At 48.8% G+C, this 17,050-nt stretch overlaps 6 protein-coding genes across 6 annotated transcripts; 4 read left to right on the top strand and 2 right to left on the bottom strand.

Moving 5' to 3' along the window:
• Positions 1-2,194: 2,194 nt before the first annotated feature.
• LTR84_009694 (uncharacterized protein) lies at positions 2,195-3,718 on the bottom strand (the record flags this gene model as incomplete). The annotated part of the gene is made up of 1 exon (XM_064853233.1): positions 2,195-3,718. One exon carries the CDS (start codon positions 3,716-3,718, stop codon positions 2,195-2,197), a length of 1,524 nt encoding a protein of 507 aa, XP_064709632.1.
• A 1,324-nt stretch (positions 3,719-5,042) lies between these two features.
• Positions 5,043-7,490, bottom strand: LTR84_009695 (uncharacterized protein; the record flags this gene model as incomplete). Its single annotated transcript, XM_064853234.1, has 1 exon — positions 5,043-7,490. One exon carries the CDS (start codon positions 7,488-7,490, stop codon positions 5,043-5,045), a length of 2,448 nt encoding a protein of 815 aa, XP_064709633.1.
• Positions 7,491-8,288: 798 nt separating this feature from the next.
• On the top strand, positions 8,289-9,590 carry LTR84_009696 (uncharacterized protein; the record flags this gene model as incomplete). Its single annotated transcript, XM_064853235.1, has 1 exon — positions 8,289-9,590. The coding sequence occupies one exon, from the start codon at positions 8,289-8,291 to the stop codon at positions 9,588-9,590; it is 1,302 nt and encodes a 433-aa protein (XP_064709634.1).
• A 609-nt stretch (positions 9,591-10,199) lies between these two features.
• On the top strand, positions 10,200-11,489 carry LTR84_009697 (uncharacterized protein; the record flags this gene model as incomplete). Its single annotated transcript, XM_064853236.1, has 1 exon — positions 10,200-11,489. One exon carries the CDS (start codon positions 10,200-10,202, stop codon positions 11,487-11,489), a length of 1,290 nt encoding a protein of 429 aa, XP_064709635.1.
• Positions 11,490-11,995: 506 nt separating this feature from the next.
• LTR84_009698 (uncharacterized protein) lies at positions 11,996-14,287 on the top strand (the record flags this gene model as incomplete). The annotated part of the gene is made up of 4 exons (XM_064853237.1): positions 11,996-12,464; positions 12,518-13,222; positions 13,271-13,413; positions 13,484-14,287. 4 exons carry the CDS (start codon positions 11,996-11,998, stop codon positions 14,285-14,287), a joined length of 2,121 nt encoding a protein of 706 aa, XP_064709636.1.
• A 526-nt stretch (positions 14,288-14,813) lies between these two features.
• On the top strand, positions 14,814-16,800 carry ESA1 (Histone acetyltransferase; the record flags this gene model as incomplete). Its single annotated transcript, XM_064853238.1, has 5 exons — positions 14,814-14,899; positions 14,975-15,002; positions 15,094-15,158; positions 15,215-15,249; positions 15,323-16,800. The coding sequence occupies 5 exons, from the start codon at positions 14,814-14,816 to the stop codon at positions 16,798-16,800; spliced, it is 1,692 nt and encodes a 563-aa protein (XP_064709637.1).
• Between the last annotated feature and the right edge of the window lie 250 nt (positions 16,801-17,050).

Raw genomic sequence — 17,050 nt, forward strand, 5'->3', positions numbered from 1 at the left:
TAGGAATTCTCGATGTCATCATTAGCATGAGCCCTCTGTCCCTCTTGCATAAATCGGCTAATCTGTTTGTCACCCTTACGATAATGCGTTGATGAGAGGAAAGGAAGAAGTGAACTTAAACGTGTCGAGTAATACTAGTGCCTCAGTGCCAAGTCTCTAGGCAACCGTTTAACGCCAAGTCGTGAGAAATCTTACCTACTTAGGTATCTGCTCACCCCGCTTGCGCGAGCTAGAGGCGAGCACAGGGCAGCATCACCTTCATCCCTAAACCGGGTGAGTCGGGAGGAGATTTTACAACTCTTGGTTATCAGAATACCCTCCTACCTACCTAAGGTAGTCTATGGAAAAATCATTAAAAGGGATATTGTCACTAAATATATTGGGAGAGCTCGCAACGTGTCTAGTGAGAGCGACTTATCATTAAGGAACAAGAACCGACGCCAGCATACATCAGATATTTGCCCTTAGAGCAATCTGCCCCACTGACAGTGGATACCTTGCTCCCAGAGCAACAATCGAGCGGCCAAAACCTGCTAAATTGCGCCCAAACGCGATTCGAGAGGGATGGAGACAAGCGGATACGCGATTTTACGCACTCATATCCTGTACCCCAGGAATTGCGACAGGAAGTACAACGGCACCAAGCATTCAGTATGTCGCCGTTCGAGTTCAATGAGTTGACTCAGCAAGTCTTTCAGATTGGTCACACAACTTTCTCCCACCACGAAAACGCACTTAACGTCCAAACCGAATTCTGCTGGTAGCTCGGCACCGACGTATACGCCAGCTACGAATACAACAAACACCCAAAATTCTAGAGGAGATGGGAATTAAAGCACGAGAGCAACAGTGTTCTTCTGCGCACAACGAGCTTGATAATAGCCAAACGACAGGCCGTCTTAATCAGACAGCACAAGTACTTTATCGCTCCAGGAACTTCACGCGACTACACGGTCTGAAGAGTCACAGACTGATTTCATTACAAGTGAAGCTCTAAGTTTGTGAGATCCCTCGGCGAAAAAGTCGTCGACTCCACGACTGAAGCGCCATGCAAAGTCGCACATTGAAGAACGCTTGAATAGTAGTTCCCAATATGAGCACCAGTTCGAGAGGCTTCAAGCGCTTTCTTGTCACCAGGAAGTTCCTGCATTTCAAAGCTAGAAGATTCACTGGCGACATTTCCAACGATACAACCCCTAAGGTTAAGCTTAGAATCGATCCTCCAGAGGAGTACGCGATAGTATAGGAGTTGGAAGCGTCAAAAACTTGACAAGTGATGCTCAATGTACCAGCGGTGATCGTGAGGTTGATCAGCATACTATCATTATTGACGAAGGGAATGAGGTGGGCTTGCTTGCAACATTCCTGTTGATGGTTACAAGAGCGTTCCGGTCTAATTTCAACGACCAATGGTCCCATTGTCCTTTCGCAGCTCCCTTGACGACTACTGAATGAAAGTGAGTAATTCTGTAGTAGTTTTGCAGGTGATCAAAGTCAACAAAAATATTTCGTAGCATAGTAGTCTGCAGAATGATCTGTGACTTGAGCATGGCCACAAACCCTTAACCAATGTGATGAAAAATGAACATTTCTACGAGACCTTGTGCAACAACCTTTCTGCTGGTACCTTTCTGGACCCCTTCCGGTGCTGTAGCTCTAGTCAGATTCATCATTTCGCATTTTTGAGATTAGGCACGCGTTGAAGTTTGGGGGATGGCCTGAAAGCCTCCAAAGAGGTGGCAATATTGACTACCAATTCTCTGCCACTGAAACATAGAAGGCCGGAGTATGCGGAAAGGTCTTCAATCACTGATGTTGTGTACCTGGTCAAATACTGCAGTAGGGTAGCCGTGTAGAGGTCGTGGTTTCTGTCCGATTACGGCGTCGTTGAACAAAATATCCAGGCCATTGGACTTTTCTCAAGTCCACCACTTGGAACGAAGTAAGGTCTCTTGCAGATATGATGGAAAGACGCGATGCCGAGACATCACTGTGATATACTTGCTAAGCTTTTGCATGTATGCCAGGACTTGCCTGGAACCTCCTTCTTGTCGCAAAACGGGGTCTAGTTCGTCTTCAGCTAGTCTAGATACTCTTATTCCAATGACATATCATGCAAGACCTCCGAAATACTCTTCGCAAGACAGTCTCTCTGTTCAGCCGAGAAGAGGTAAGGCCATAGATCTATCTCACTTCAATATGTATGAGGGCCTTTTCGCCTGTGCATCTGGTCCCAAAGGCGGTGGAGAGAAGGGCCAAACACAGAGTCACAGTATGATACCTTCATTAGCTGATTTCGGAGATCATTGCCGGTTCTGATCGAGGTCTGTTGAAGTGAGATCATTTGATGACAGAAGTTGGAACTCCAACCAGAAACTCCACCATGGATCAAGTCGCCTTCATTGAGACCATCCTCGTATGTGGCCACGAATGATATCCAGGTCAAGGCCTCTAACACTTCGGGACTCGCGATCGTCTTCAGATGCTCCGGATTTCCTGTAAACTGTTCCAAATGCCTCTTGACATGATGAAATGGAACATGACGAGAGGAGAGCAATGATGGATTGGTTTTCGCATAATACACACATTGGTGGTAACAGAGTAAAGCGACTAGAAAGGCCCGCTCAAGACCTTCGATGGAGTTGATAAAGTCATTCTGTGTCCGAAAGAGCTTGTTCTGGGAACTGTCGCAGTAGACGTTGACTATCCTTTGTGTAAGAGCGAAGAACTTCATGGTAAGCCAGCGACGGGCATTATCCATCGTGTTGAGCGCATTCTCACTCATGCAACATTGAGTCAGAATGGAATGAAAGTCCTGGATCTCTTTCAAGAGCCTATCCACAGATGGCTGTATTATGCCACCAGGTGCCAGAGCATGCCGCTGGACATTGTCAATCTTGAACAGATGCCTAGCTTCCGCCAAGTCAGGATTCGCGTGCCAGGAAGGTGTGCCCCACTCGAGGGGCCTGGAAGTAGATCGGGTAAGCATATGGCTCGCAGCTTGAGACTCGCCTACCAGCAACAATAGTCGCACTGCAAGATTCACAGGTCCCACACCTCCCAGAAGCATAACAATATGCCTCATGCCATCCAGGTGAACTCGATAAGAGGGCCAATCGTTCAAGGCAGATGTATACACGAGTAGGCTGGCAGTATCGTATGCAATCCTCTCCAAGTTTTCACCATTCTGTATTCTGACTTGCATGATCATCAATGATCGAGTGTAATATTCTCGTGCAATTGTCCTCAATTTGGTCTTTGCACCATTATCAGGCGCCAAGCGTACGGCTACAGCACTCCCGGCTGCATAGAGCCCATGCAAAGATGCAGCATCCTGGACTTGAGTCTGCGTCCAGAGCGTGGCTGACCCTGGACTTACATGCTCTATCATCTTGTAAAAGTAGCTCTGTTGTAGATAGTGGTATGATTTGTCATAAAATTCAACGACAGATGCAGGGACAGATGGAGCGTTCACTCCGGCCCCTGTGAACTGGCAAAGCCAGCGGTCAACCAGGCTCGACCCTTCTAGCCGCTCCTGGTCAAAGCTATGTTCTGTGGCGTAATAATTCAATGTTATATCGTGTTCTGATGTTCCAATTTCTGGGAGCTGCAGAGCTGTGCTTGAGGCGTTGCTCCTGCTACTTTCGAACTCCTCAGCTGATGAATCTGTGCTGCTATAGGGCTTGCGCGGAGTGCCGCCTTCCCGTGGTCGAGCCATTACAGTAATTTGTTGAATTGGGATGGTATGCGAATCTTGAGAGACGATTTTCTTCCTTTGCGCAGGATGGAGCCGTTGTCGATGGAATGTAGGCTTATTCCAGTTAGCGGTTTGCAAGTCGTTTAACATAGTGCTTTTAGGACGAATTGCAGAGTTGAAAATGCGATTGGCCAGAGACCCTTGAAGAAGGATGCGTCTGCGCCTACGTCTGCGAAGATTGCGCTGTACGTGGGATCCTATCGTCTGACGATCAGGAAACGGGGACCGCCCAGTGGATGCTGTGCTAAATTGATTGATGAAGAGGAAATTGTCAACAGGGTTTTTGTCCCAAGGACGACTACAATGCCCGTTGGAATTCTTGTCCGAAACTGATCTAAGAGAAGGTGCTGCCAACGTCCCCATGTTCCTTTTGGCATGGGCTAATAGCTGGGAGATATAGTTCGTATCTCTGTGTATATATACTCGAGTGACCCTTTTGGGAATGTCAAATTACTTTCAGCATTCCCAAAAACAGCACCAGGATGCTCGTGCGTTCGGAACGATTTCATGCTCTGTCATCAAACCCTAAGTTGAAGCCTGGATGATATCAACTCTTGATGTCGACATCATAGCAGCATCAATCGTCTATCACGACCACCAAATCCGAGACAGAAATCTCCAACATGCTCAAAGAAGTCTAGTGTAGTTCGGAGCTAAGGAGGGGTCCCGAATCTTAGCGAATGATCATCAGCTTTTGCAGCCACACCAGGTACCCAAGTCGACTCCTTAGCCTTCAACTCGCGAGATCGTCTACCGACGGAATGGGAAAGACCCACAAGCTATAAAGGGTCTAGAGGGCAATGAAGAAAGAGCCCCTAAATCACACCCAATAGGATATCAAGTACACCCGGTCACTAATCCTATGCTTCTGACACTGGTTGGGGACATTTGCCAGCAAGGATCGTGTGACTGCAACTTTCAGTAAACGCTGTTCCTACCCAATAGCACTTATTCAGAAGCTGGTCCTTCGTTCTGCTGGTATTCGTTTACAGTATCTCAACAGAAGTTGTAAGTTCGTAATCAAAGAGATCTACGCGGCACATCCGAGTTCCCGTACATAAGTCGCAGTGAGAGTGTGTAAGCCGGGAGCATTACATGCTTATATCAATGCAGTTACGTTCTCGATCTGGGGTTTCAAAGCGGCGACCTCTTTGACAAACCCAACCAACCAGCCGATCTTTGGGAAATGTCTTCGTTGACTCTCTCACTGTAAGATTTGTCGTTATCTCCATGGTTAACTTTGAATACTGAAGCTAGATTTCAACAGGCAACTTGATCCTACAGACTAGCTGCCGGCCATCCTTTCATCACCAGTCAAAGTTCTGAGCACGCAACGTGGGGCGTCTTCACCACCTCCATCGACTCCAGCGAACGAGACATCGTTTCCCCACCACTTAACTGGTGCCTCTCGAAGCTGTACAGTAAGAAAGATGATAATAGCTGCTATTGCGATAGCGCCTCTGAAGGAGGTAGTAAGCACATAGGCATACTTTTGCCACCAGGCCAGGTGTCGCCGTTTAATATAAAAGTTGAAAATAAAGCCGAAAATAAAGGCAGGCCAGATGAAGGAAAAGTTGTAAGGCACCAGAGCCATGCAGCCGAAGAGTATCACCGGGATGTGTATGAAGCGTACGAAAGACTTCGGATATCTGCGAGTTATGAACCAGGACGGAAGTGGAAGAATAGCGCCAACAAGAAATGCCCATTGAAGATTATTGTAAGTTCCACCAGGGCCAAACAAACGCTTGGGGCCAACGACCCCCCATATAACAGCTGAAGAGAAGAAGATGTTCGCCCACGGACAGGTGAAGTTATCTTCCTGGGTCGGTTGACAAAGATCCTTGATGTTGCCCATCTGCCAGGAGTTGACCCCGATTGCGACAAAAGCAGCCAAGGTGGTAGCATAGACTTGAGCTGCGAACATGGTCCGCGGGGGAACTTTGAGATAGTGTCCTAGCTTTAGATCTAGAGAAAATGAAAGTGATTGCGAGCAAACATTGGTGCCGAAGGCTTTGAAAATCATGTTGGCAATTGGTCTGTCGGGCAAAGCGTAGCCCGCAATAAACTCTGTGAGAACGTTTGTATATAGCTGGATGTTGGTGACAGCGTAGATAATTCCAAGAGGGATTTGTAAAACAATGCAGAAGGCAATGACAAAGATAAGTGCCCATATTGGGAATCCGGTGGGATACAATGAACACGCGAGGCAGCCTAGTACGAAGGAGATTAACAAGATAACGCCAAACCACCACTCTGGTACTTCTGGATAGCTCTTCATAAGATTATTGTGAACATCCTTGTGAGCCTCGCGGGGATGCTGCCGTTTAATCCAGGCCGACATCCCGGTTTTAAGCTCTGTCCAGTGATGGAGTAAGACGTAGCTGATTGTCGCTGGGATAGCCGCGAAGCTCGCTGTAAGGAAGATTACATACCCGGCACTTAGGTACGGAGCGCTGTATGTATCGTATTCTGCCATATTTAGCGTGTAATCGGAATTGAGAACTCTTGAAACATTGAAAATAGCCCCGATATTGTCAAATGTGTAGTATGAACTGACTGGAAGGTAAGCAGTGTTGAGCGCGTTGTTCCAATAGAGAAGGGGGGCGATGAAAAATGCAGAGATACATAAGCCGAAGGTCGCATTGGCGGTGCTGATGAATGGTGTCATGATTGGGTCCATGATTGAGGAGACAACGTTCCAGTCGAATGTTGGCCATGGGTTCAGCCCAAGACCACAGAGACTTCCAGTAATGATTGCCAATATAACATTATCGGGGGCAATCCAGGTTGTCCAGTTGAAAAAGGATAAAGCCTGAAATAAGTAGTTGGGTAGCCAGAAATAGATGAGCATGCCAGTAAAACAGTACGCAAAGAACTTCCGCCTGCCTATTCTCCAACCTTGAACCTGTAGAGTTCCATTGTCATTGTGGAGAGCTCTATTCAAGGCAATTTGGGCAAGGCTATTAGGCCAGATCATGGCGGGTGGGTAGACCAGAAAACGCCGCGCAATGCCTGCGCAGGCATATCCCAATAGTTGAGTAGAAAGCGTGAGCATAATGCGGAATCCGATAGAATTCGACAAGATTCTCTCGCCAAAGAACATATCTAGCTTGAGCATAACGAAGATGGACGTGGCATATGCAGTACCGTTGCCGAAAGCCACGTTGGCCATGACAGAAATAAGAATATGCTCTTTCTGATTAAAGGGACCAGGGTTTAAAGTCATGGACCAGCGACCAAGGGCAAAGCGGCGTCTAGGGAGATAACGGGCCATTGCTACCCCACACGGGAAACTAAGGAGCTGAGCAACAGAAGTCGTGATGAAAATGCCAGGATAGCGACTACCGAAGAATTCATTGATACCAGTTCCAAGGATAGACAAAACGCTTCCGAGAAACCATACTCGGAAGGTGTTGACTGGAATTGTCGGGTCATCGGTGGATCTGACAACCGCAAGGACCTCTGTATAAGGGGAATAGTATTGGTCCAGCTGTTGCTCGGCTTCAATTTCTGTCTGAGAGTGTAGTGCCTGTCCTTTCGATTCCTTCAGATTTTGTGCTGATAAAGGGAGACCATGTTGTCGGTCTTGGATGACTACAGTGAGCTTCCTGAGGCCAACAGAGGATCCCTGGTTCGACATTGAGGTAGACATGTGTGCCGGCGCCTCAAACTTTTGATGACTGCTTGCCCCAAGGTTCGAATCCAAGTCATCAATCCACCTCTTCTGCGTCATGGTTGTGCAGTTTGTAAGTTAGCTGCTATGTATGGCCTATTGGTGGCGCAAGAGACCCAGGATCTTGGTAACGGCTTCCAAATAACGTCAAAGGAACGTCAAACTTCAAGCTTGTCATCCGCCCAGTGTCAAAACAAGATCGCTTAGAGCGATCTTAGAGTTGCTACGCCTGAACCTGGGCAGTAAGCACGAACAAAACGAATAAAGCGGACGGCTAGAAAGCATTTCTGTGAGGGAACGACTTGTGTCTCACGTATTGTCAATGGTGTATCCTACCTCGAATTTCTTTTATCATGGCAACTTGGGACAAATGTGAGCAAAAGGCTGGTCGAGTGGGAATACGAGTCAGGCGAAGCGGTTGATCTGGTAGAGAGCCTATCAAATGTGAATCTTCTAAAGGAGTGCAGACGGTGAAGCACTAGTCCCATTGCGTAGAGATAGCAAGCGAATCAAACTCGTACGGGCAAAAGCACTAGAGCAAATCTAGCACTGCGAAGCGATCAAAGCTTGAATTCTGCTGCCTGGCTGGATCCGTGGGAACGCCACTATCTCTGACTAAGCTTATACAGTGATTTGAGGAGCAGGAGCATCAAGTTACCCGGAATTCTGGCTTCGCGAAATTCGGACATTTTTCACCAATTCTAGCCTGGTGTCTGTCTCGAGTTGATTTGGAAGTTTGACTAACGCAATCACCGTCAATGACGACTCGTAGACCATCACCTGGTCTTGAATGTGCGACCGACGACATTGGTGTATCACCGAGTGTTGAGCTCTCCAATCTACCGCATCCCACTAGTTATGCGGCCAATGCAGGTCGTATTCATCCACCATAACCAGACTGGTGGCCGTCTATCCCAGGCAAGTACAACAAAGGCATGGGCCCATATCGGCAAAAGATCTTGGCAGCCGAGACCAGAGCATCTGACATTCAAGATATGGGAACCACAGGAGAAAGATCCTGGTCCTGAGGGATATTATGATTTAAAAGGCCAGGAGACGGTTACGGTCTCTTTCCGCCGGCTCCAGCAGGCGTATGTAGCTAAAACAGGTCTTCAGAATATTGATCCGCCTGAACAACTCGCGCTAGTGGAAAACACCCTGCACAATGCGAAAAAGCATTTCTACCGATGTGCAGCAGAAACACACCCGGAGTGGGACAGATATGTCCAAAATTTCCACAGGGTGAAGTTCAGCATCAAGTTCGGAGTCGACAGTCTGCGTAGCCGGAACTATACCGAAGCATTTGCATTGTTCGAATACGCTGCACGATTGCTCCAAGATTACTTGACCTCGAGCGCACTTGATAATGTTACTGGATTTTTTGACAGCTTTGTACCTGCATTGCTCTATGCGCAATTTCACAAAGCACACGATGTGGTTGAGCTGTTTCTCAAGCAGATTCGCGGCCTCGCATCCATATCTCGTGGTCCAATGCATCCGATTTCGGCCATTGCCAGAAATTTACTCGCATCTGACATTACACCGGACTTGGTCCAAAGACTTATGTTAATCGAAGTCCGACAGTATTACTCGGACCAACCAGGAATTGAACACTTCATACATGGAATGCTATTTGAGTGGAAGTGTTGTGACCTTGGCCAGAGCTATCCTATCCAGGAGGCCGAATATACATACCAATACCTCAATGACCACGCAGTTATCAATAATGACCGCCCTAATCCTCGCTTTGATGGTCAGTTTATCAACATGTCAATGGCACTACTTTACCTCGGGCATTCCAAGTTCATCGAAGCCGCAGCTGTTTTGTCCGATGTGCCTGGTCAATTCGCGGAATGGATTGAGAGAGGTTATATTTTTACTACACCTCCCACAGCACCGTTATCGATGACAGGCATTGTCTGTAGCCTCACATATCTAGCGCGAGCCCTGGCAGGTCAGAATCTACATGAATCCGCTGAAGCAATGTTTCGGATGGCCATATTTGCTGGGCAGAATCATTTCGAGCCTGATCACCCCGTGTCTATCGAAGCAATGAAGGCGGCTGCAGACTATTTTTTCAGTCAGAGTCAAAAGAGAGATGCAGGAGAGATGCAGGAAGCGATAGATGCAAGACTCAAGTCATATATGCTTACGATGTAGGCTCATATATAATATGGGGAGTGATTGCAGAGCTCATCGAAGGACGTGGAAACATTTCTGTCGGTACCGCAGACGATAGCGTGTTCAGACCATCAAAAGCGAAGATAGCAAAATTGACAACGTTATCGAAGAAGTCCAAAATACCCAAGGTGGGTAACTAAATCCTGAATGCCCGAGCCCCTGCGCTGGAGGCTGCCAAAGGTTCTTACTACGAAATTGATTGTTATTTCTGTAACTGCAGACGACTAGTTCATTGTACTAAGCAGAGAGTGGAGGGGCAGGCATGTGGATTTGAATGAAGTATATGTGCCCACCTCTGAGACCCCTTTTCAATAGAGGCAGAGTGGAGTAGAGAAGCGGGACGGTTTTGAAAACGATCGATAATGATCAGGGCAAGCAAGGCTGGACGTACATACCCGTACCGGTGACTGCCGAGATTTACTAGAACAAGGCGGCACTACCCTTATCCCGAAAAGGGCTAGTCGGTCTTCCTGATCTTGGCATTGAGTTGTGCAGGGAAATTTTATTTTCCGCGACCCATCGACACACCAGCCCGCAAGCAAGAACAGCGCATTGACAAGCAAATTGGAACCCATGTTTCAAGAAGCAATGTCTTCCTCGTTGAAAACTGCACCGCAACAATATAAGCAGCCGTCACGAAAAGGCAAGAAGGCATGGCGCAAAAACGTCGACATCGGAGAAGTCCAGCAAGGACTGGAGACGCTTCGAGAGCAAATCATTCAGGGCGGACCGATTGCAGAGAAACCTTCGGAGGAACTGTTTGCACTTGACACGATAGGTTCAGAAGATATAAAGAAGAGATACAAAGTTCAGAAGCCACTGAAGGTCGATGAGATCCTCGCTAAACGCTCCGCCGTCCCCGCAGTCGATTCACGGAAGAGACAACATTCTGCACTCACCGACGGCGTCCTTGAACTTTCGAGCAAGAGGCACAAACCAGACTGGGTAAGCAAGAAAGAGGTCCAACGCCTGAAAAGTGGTCTCAACACTGCATCGAGATTGAACACGGAAAATCTGGACGACGAGCAGCCAGGGGTTGATTTGTGGGCAGTAGAAGCACCGGTTACTGTTCAGGAAGACATCTCGATCGAATATATCCCTAAACCTCGAGCTAAAGTTGCACCTGTCACGCTTCAAAAAGCACCAATACCTATGACTGCGGATGGTCGCCCAGTCCGAGCTGTTCAACAACCCAATGCTGGCACAAGTTACAATCCATCCTTCGAAGAATGGGACGATTTACTCAACCAAGAAGGAGCCAGAGAAATGGAAGCTGAGCGCCTGCGACTCTTGGAGGCCACACTTGCTGCGGAGAAAGAAGCCAGGGTACAAGCTCTTGCTGCTTTGCCGGAGTCGAACCCGGCCGACGATGAGAGTGCGTGGGAAGGGTTCGAGACAGAGAATGAAGATGCTGAAGGACTGAAGAAGAAGCGGCCGCAACGCAAAACACCATCGCAGAGGAACAAGGTCAAGCGGAGAAAAGAGATCGAGCGACTGGCCAAACATGAGAAGCGAATGGGAGATAAGTCGCAAAGGCAAGAAGACGTGATCATGGCTCTGATCAAGCAACACCAGGCGAGCGAATTGGAAGTAGGGAATGAAACACCAGAGCTCGGAGATGGTGACGACCGAGTTTTGCGTCGACGGAAACGAGGAAATGCGCCAATACCGGAGAAAACTCTGGAGGTTGTACTTCCAGATGAGCTTCAGGACTCACTCCGACGCCTGAAACCTGAAGGTAACTTGCTGAACGATCGGTTCCGGAATTTACTGGTGAATGGCAAAGTGGAGGCACGCAAGATCATCCATCAACCGAAGAAGCGCAAGGTCAAGATGACAGAGAAATGGAGTTATAAGGATTTCAGCATCCAGGTCTGAGGGTTGGTCAGGGATTGACTATGTCGATACTCAGATATTGACGGATTCTAAATGTCCACCTTGATAGCGAGTCATGTGATGATGTGAATGAATTCAAGTTTCTGGGTGGTATACCAAAGCATGACTAAGAAGGCTTATTTATGCACGGCGAGTTTCCCATTCTACGATTATTTAGATGGATACCTGTATGCAGAATAATGGCTATGCGAATACACTCTGCATCGGAGTGATTGATGACTTCACCTGGCGGGTAAACTTGAAGATAGCGCAATCGTCAGTTGCAACTCCACTAGCTTCTAAGTCCACTAGCGACCGCATCCTACTCCGTACAATCTCGTCTCCATCCTGTTTGCCAGCCCCATCTTTGAACAACCACTCGTGCTCATACATGTATACTATTTCCATATCTACAGCGCAAGAAGCCGCCTGACCATTTGGCTCTCGTGACTCTTTCACTTTGCATTAGTCCAGTCACGGAAGCTCGGGCGCGCGTCCGCCCATTCAATATGTCACTATTCGGTTCTTCTCCAACCGAAACTGCACCACTCAACTCCAAGTCGTTGTTTGGTGATGAACCCGCCCGCCCTGCCACCAATTCCTCCTTGTTCGCAGACGATGCTGGCGAATCGCCATGGTCTATGCCCACTCCCAAGAAGTCGGCGCGACAAAACCTAGTCAAGAACTTGCTTCCTGCCACCGATGTTCCCGACAGCTATGTGGATGCCTTTGACACGGTGCTCAAGGCGAATGACAGAACTGGGGTGGGTATTGGACTAGCTGGTGTCAAAAGCGTTCTTGAAAGCAGTGGTCTAAGTGAGCAGGAGCAACACAAGATCTTCAATTTCATCATACCGGGTGGCCAGGAAAGTGCCAATGGCGTGGGCAGGAGCGAGTTCAATGTGCTCCTCGCTCTTATCGGTCTGGGTCAGGAAGGAGAAGACATCACTCTCGACAGTGTTGATGACCGCAGGCGAAGTCAGCATTTCGCCATCCCATTCCTCTTTACCATTCTAATTAACCTGCAACAGAGCTTCCGCAGCCTCGCATTGCATACATAGACCGACTGCAGTCCAGCATCCCACCGCCCAAGGGCCCATCGCCAGAGCGAACGAAGCCAACTCCTGCAAAGCCAAACAAGACTAGACAAGATTCATTTGGTGGCGATCCAACTGCTGATCCATGGGCAAGCCCTTCAAATAATAGACTGCCTCCACCTTCTCCAGCTGCAAATAAAATGCCCACGAATGGTATCCCGGTGGATGTGGATAAAACCGCATCCAACGGTATTGTCAGAACAACAAGCACTTTCACGACTGAAGGAAACCGGTCAAGTCCCGACAGCAGCTCTCCAGATAATACCTCGTCTGGTGCAGCAACTGGCTGGAATTCCTTCAATGGCAGTTCAGGTGGCTTCTCAGAGCAACCAACACTTGGTGGAGGATTTGGAGACCCTGGTGATGGCCAAGGGCCCAATCTTCCTAGCCATGGGTCACAGGGTTCAACCTCTCAAAGCCTCGTCATCCCGACAGGCACTGGTGAATCCGTGATTGTGTCTATGCTTCCAGAAAAAGAAGGCATGTTCCTGTTTCAACATCACAACTATGAAGTCAAGACCATCAGAAGAGGAAGCAGTGTTGTGAGACGATATAGTGATTTTGTTTGGCTTTTGGATTGTCTACAGAAGCGCTATCCTTTCAGACGATTACCTCTGCTACCTCCCAAACGAGTGCAGTGTAAGTTCTCCCACTAATCTCCATACTTCTGACTCATGCAACTCACAGTGAATGGGACTCATCTTGCAGCCGATGCCGCTATCTTTCTTGAGAAGAGAAGAAGGGGACTTGTTCGTTTTGCGAACCAACTCGTACAGCATCCAATCCTTAGCCAGGAGACTCTGGTGGTCATGTTCTTGACTGTGCCCACAGTAAGTCTCCAATTGTTTCGTTTCGGGTCCAGGCCCAAGATTCAAAGAGAGGGAACTAATATGTCGTTAGGAGCTCTCTGTATGGCGAAAGCAAGCAACAATTTCTGTCCAAGAGGAATTCACTGGGAAAGCTCTGCCACCGACACTCGAAGACAGCCTACCATCCAGCCTACCGGATCTCTTCGATCAAGTCCGAGTTGGCGTCAAGCGTTCTGCGGAAATTTATATCAATCTATGCGTTCTTTTGGAGCGCCTCATCAAACGTAATGAAGGTCTTGCAGCTGACAGTGCCAAGCTCAGTCAGGCTTTGGGTCTCCTCACAGAAAGCAGTCACGACACATATGCCATCGACAACAATGATGTACCACTATTGAATGAGGGTATCATATCTACGGCGAAACATGTGTCAACAACCCAATCTCTACTTGAGGATGAGGCGAGAGCCTGGGACACTGGTGCTCTCGAGGACATGAAATCAATTCGCGATAGTCTCGTTTCGATGAGAGATATGTTTGATCGACGAGACCGGTACGCTCGCGACAACATTCCCCAGTTGGAAAGGCGCATCGAGGCTTCCGAGAACAAGTTACAGCAACTGCGACAAAAACCACCAGCACAAATCAAGCCTGGAGAGTTGGAGAAGGTAGAGAGCAGCATAATGTCCGACAAAGAGAGTATTGTTCAACAACACGCCCGAGGAGTGTTCATCAAAGAGTGTGTCAGGGATGAAATCCTTACCTTCCAAGGATCAATTTACGCTATCAGCCGTTTGCATCAGGATTGGAGTCAAGAGCGAGTCAAATACGCCGAATTGCAAGCTAGCAACTGGAGGAGTCTAGTTGATCAGGTCGAGAGTATGCCTACGGGAGAATGATCTGTCCCTGTTGAATGCAAACATGAGCGATTGTGGATAGCTTTGTCCTGACCTTTACCTTTCCATAAATGGTATACGGCGTACAATATCGGTGGCGTCAAACAGTCTTTGGTTCTGAGAGCAATGAGTATATACAATCCTTCACGCTCTCCATCACATCCTCAGAGTGGTGGATTATAGGTAATTTGCAGGATTGGGAAAGGGCAGCAAGCACAGATGCTTCTTTGGGGAATATTGAGTTGGAGAGAGCAGAGATTTTGACGGCTGAACGTCACTCTCGTTAGGCAGCAGTGGTAGTAATGACCGTCCAACCTCACCTATTTTTCTAGCCTACGCGCCACCCGGATTCGCAGCTCCAGCGCCTAAATTCATACCTAAATTCCTACCCACCACCATAAGCGAAATCCGTAAGCGACGTCAACCGATTTTCATCAACAACTTCATCAATTCATCTTGATAATTCAATTCCATCAGGGTTCCTTGTCGCACTGCTTCATAGAACACTCCTGTCAACATCAGTCGTATTATGGTCGGCGGAGGCGACCACGCTGCCGACGCGACAGGCACGCCGGAGCCGGTCATTAAAGGTTTCGCCACGCTTGCACAATTGCAGTAAGTTTCCTTTTATACATCCCTTACAGATACCTATTTTCGAGGAAATCTACTGACGCAAGAATTGTTTCTCAGGATTGGCGTCAAGGCATATGTTGAAAAGGTTTGTCTCAAAAACAGTCCTCAACTTTCTATCCCAATCACGTGATTTGGAAATTTGGGCCGAGCAGAACACTGACCTGAGAAATGAACAGAATGGTGAACCAAGAAAAGCAGAAATCTTATCAATCAAGCAAAAGATCGGTGCTTTGACGTTCTAGTATGTGTCAATTATCCCGGCTGCATATGGTTGATCGACTAACTCGCAGCCTACAGTGTGCATTATGTCGAGTTCAACAAGCGTCTTGATGGTATGTGAACCCACGATTATAACCGATCTATTACATATCATATCAGGACAATGCCGCTAACCTTGAGATATAGAATGGGTCTCGGCGGACCGTATCGACTTAAGTCAAGAGGTGGAATGGCCCGCGCCGGAGAAGCCAGAGAAGAAGAAAACGACAGTGACGAGCAAGGCACCGCCGTCCAAAGCTGCCACCTCCAAGAGTATCACAACTACAAAAGTCCCAAGACCTCGCGCAGACTCCAGACCTGGCTCTGCAACCCCGGATCTCCTCAACTCCAAAGCGGGCAATGACAGGAAACGACCCCAACCATCGAAAGCAGGCGGAAAAGAGAACCAAGACGATGCTATCGCCCCAGATGGCGATGCAAGCCTTTTCACCACGCAGGCCGGCACGCCTCTGCCCGCGCTCAGCCAAGATGATAGCAATCTCAGTGCCGCCGGTGGAACACAGCAAGACGTGGAGATGACGGACATGCTGACGAAAACGGAAGAAAAGGTCGCCCCGATCATGGAACCAGAAGAAGAGATCGAGAAGCTACGTACTGGTGGCAGCATGGTGCAGAATCACGCTCAACTGCACCTGGTGCGCAATCTCGAAAAAATCCAAATGGGCAAACACATCGTCGAACCCTGGTACTTCTCACCCTACCCACAAGAATTCGCGGATCTGGACATGGTGTACATCGACGAGTTCTGCCTGTCGTACTTCGGCAGCAAGAAATCATACGAACGACACCGGTCGAAATGCGAGCTGCGCCACCCCCCAGGCAACGAAATCTACCGCGACGACTTCATCAGCTTCTTCGAGGTGGACGGACGGCGGCAGCGCACGTGGTGCCGCAACCTATGTCTCCTCTCCAAGCTGTTCCTCGACCACAAAACCCTGTACTACGACGTCGACCCCTTCCTGTTCTACTGCATGGTGACGCGCGACGAGCACGGCTGCCACCTGGTCGGGTACTTCAGCAAGGAGAAGGAGTCGGCCGAGGGCTACAACCTTGCGTGCATCATGACGCTGCCGCAGTATCAGCGGCAGGGACTGGGTCGCCTGCTCATCGCCTTCTCCTACGAGCTCAGCAAGCGCGAAGGCAAGCTCGGCTCGCCGGAGAAGCCGCTCTCCGATCTCGGTCTGCTCAGCTACCGCCAGTTCTGGAAGGAGATCCTCATTGAATTGCTGTCGGACCCGAGCCGCCTGCCTGCGCCGGGTTCTGCGAGCCACACCCCGTCGTCCGAACATCTGCATCCACACGCGTCGTTGGCGTTCTCTTCTGGTGCGAATTCGGGTCCCTCCGCGCAGTTTTCGACCAGTATTGCTGAGATTGCGAGTCTGACCGCCATGAGCGAGAAGGATGTGCATGAGCAGCTCGAGGTGTTGAGGTTACTGCGCTATCACAAGGGCGCGTGGATTATTGTGGTCAGGGATGAGTTGCTCGAGTGGCAGGTCAAGCGACTCGCCAAGGAGAAGATCAAGGGCGCAAGGAGGATTGATCCCAGTCGTTTGAATTGGAAGCCACCCGTTTTCACCGCGAGTAGTCGTACGTGGAACTGGTAGGTGCCGCTGGTAGATGGGTGATCGCTGGGACGTTTATAACATGCATTGATGACTTGAACAGGGAAAGGACAGAGAGGAAAACTAGGTGCGAGCATGGGTCATGGATTTCAGGCTGGCACGGATGGCCATTGTTTGATTGTCCTATAGCGAGGCGTCTCGGCGTTGATACGCTCTTCATCATCCCTTGTGCGGGAATCTGCTCACGATATAACTCTAGCACTTCCTGAGCCAAGGTTACCCTCTCCATAAA

Source organism: Exophiala bonariae (assembly GCF_035927105.1).
Source record: "Exophiala bonariae strain CCFEE 5792 chromosome Unknown scaffold_4, whole genome shotgun sequence".
NCBI classification, from domain to species: domain Eukaryota; kingdom Fungi; phylum Ascomycota; class Eurotiomycetes; order Chaetothyriales; family Herpotrichiellaceae; genus Exophiala; species Exophiala bonariae.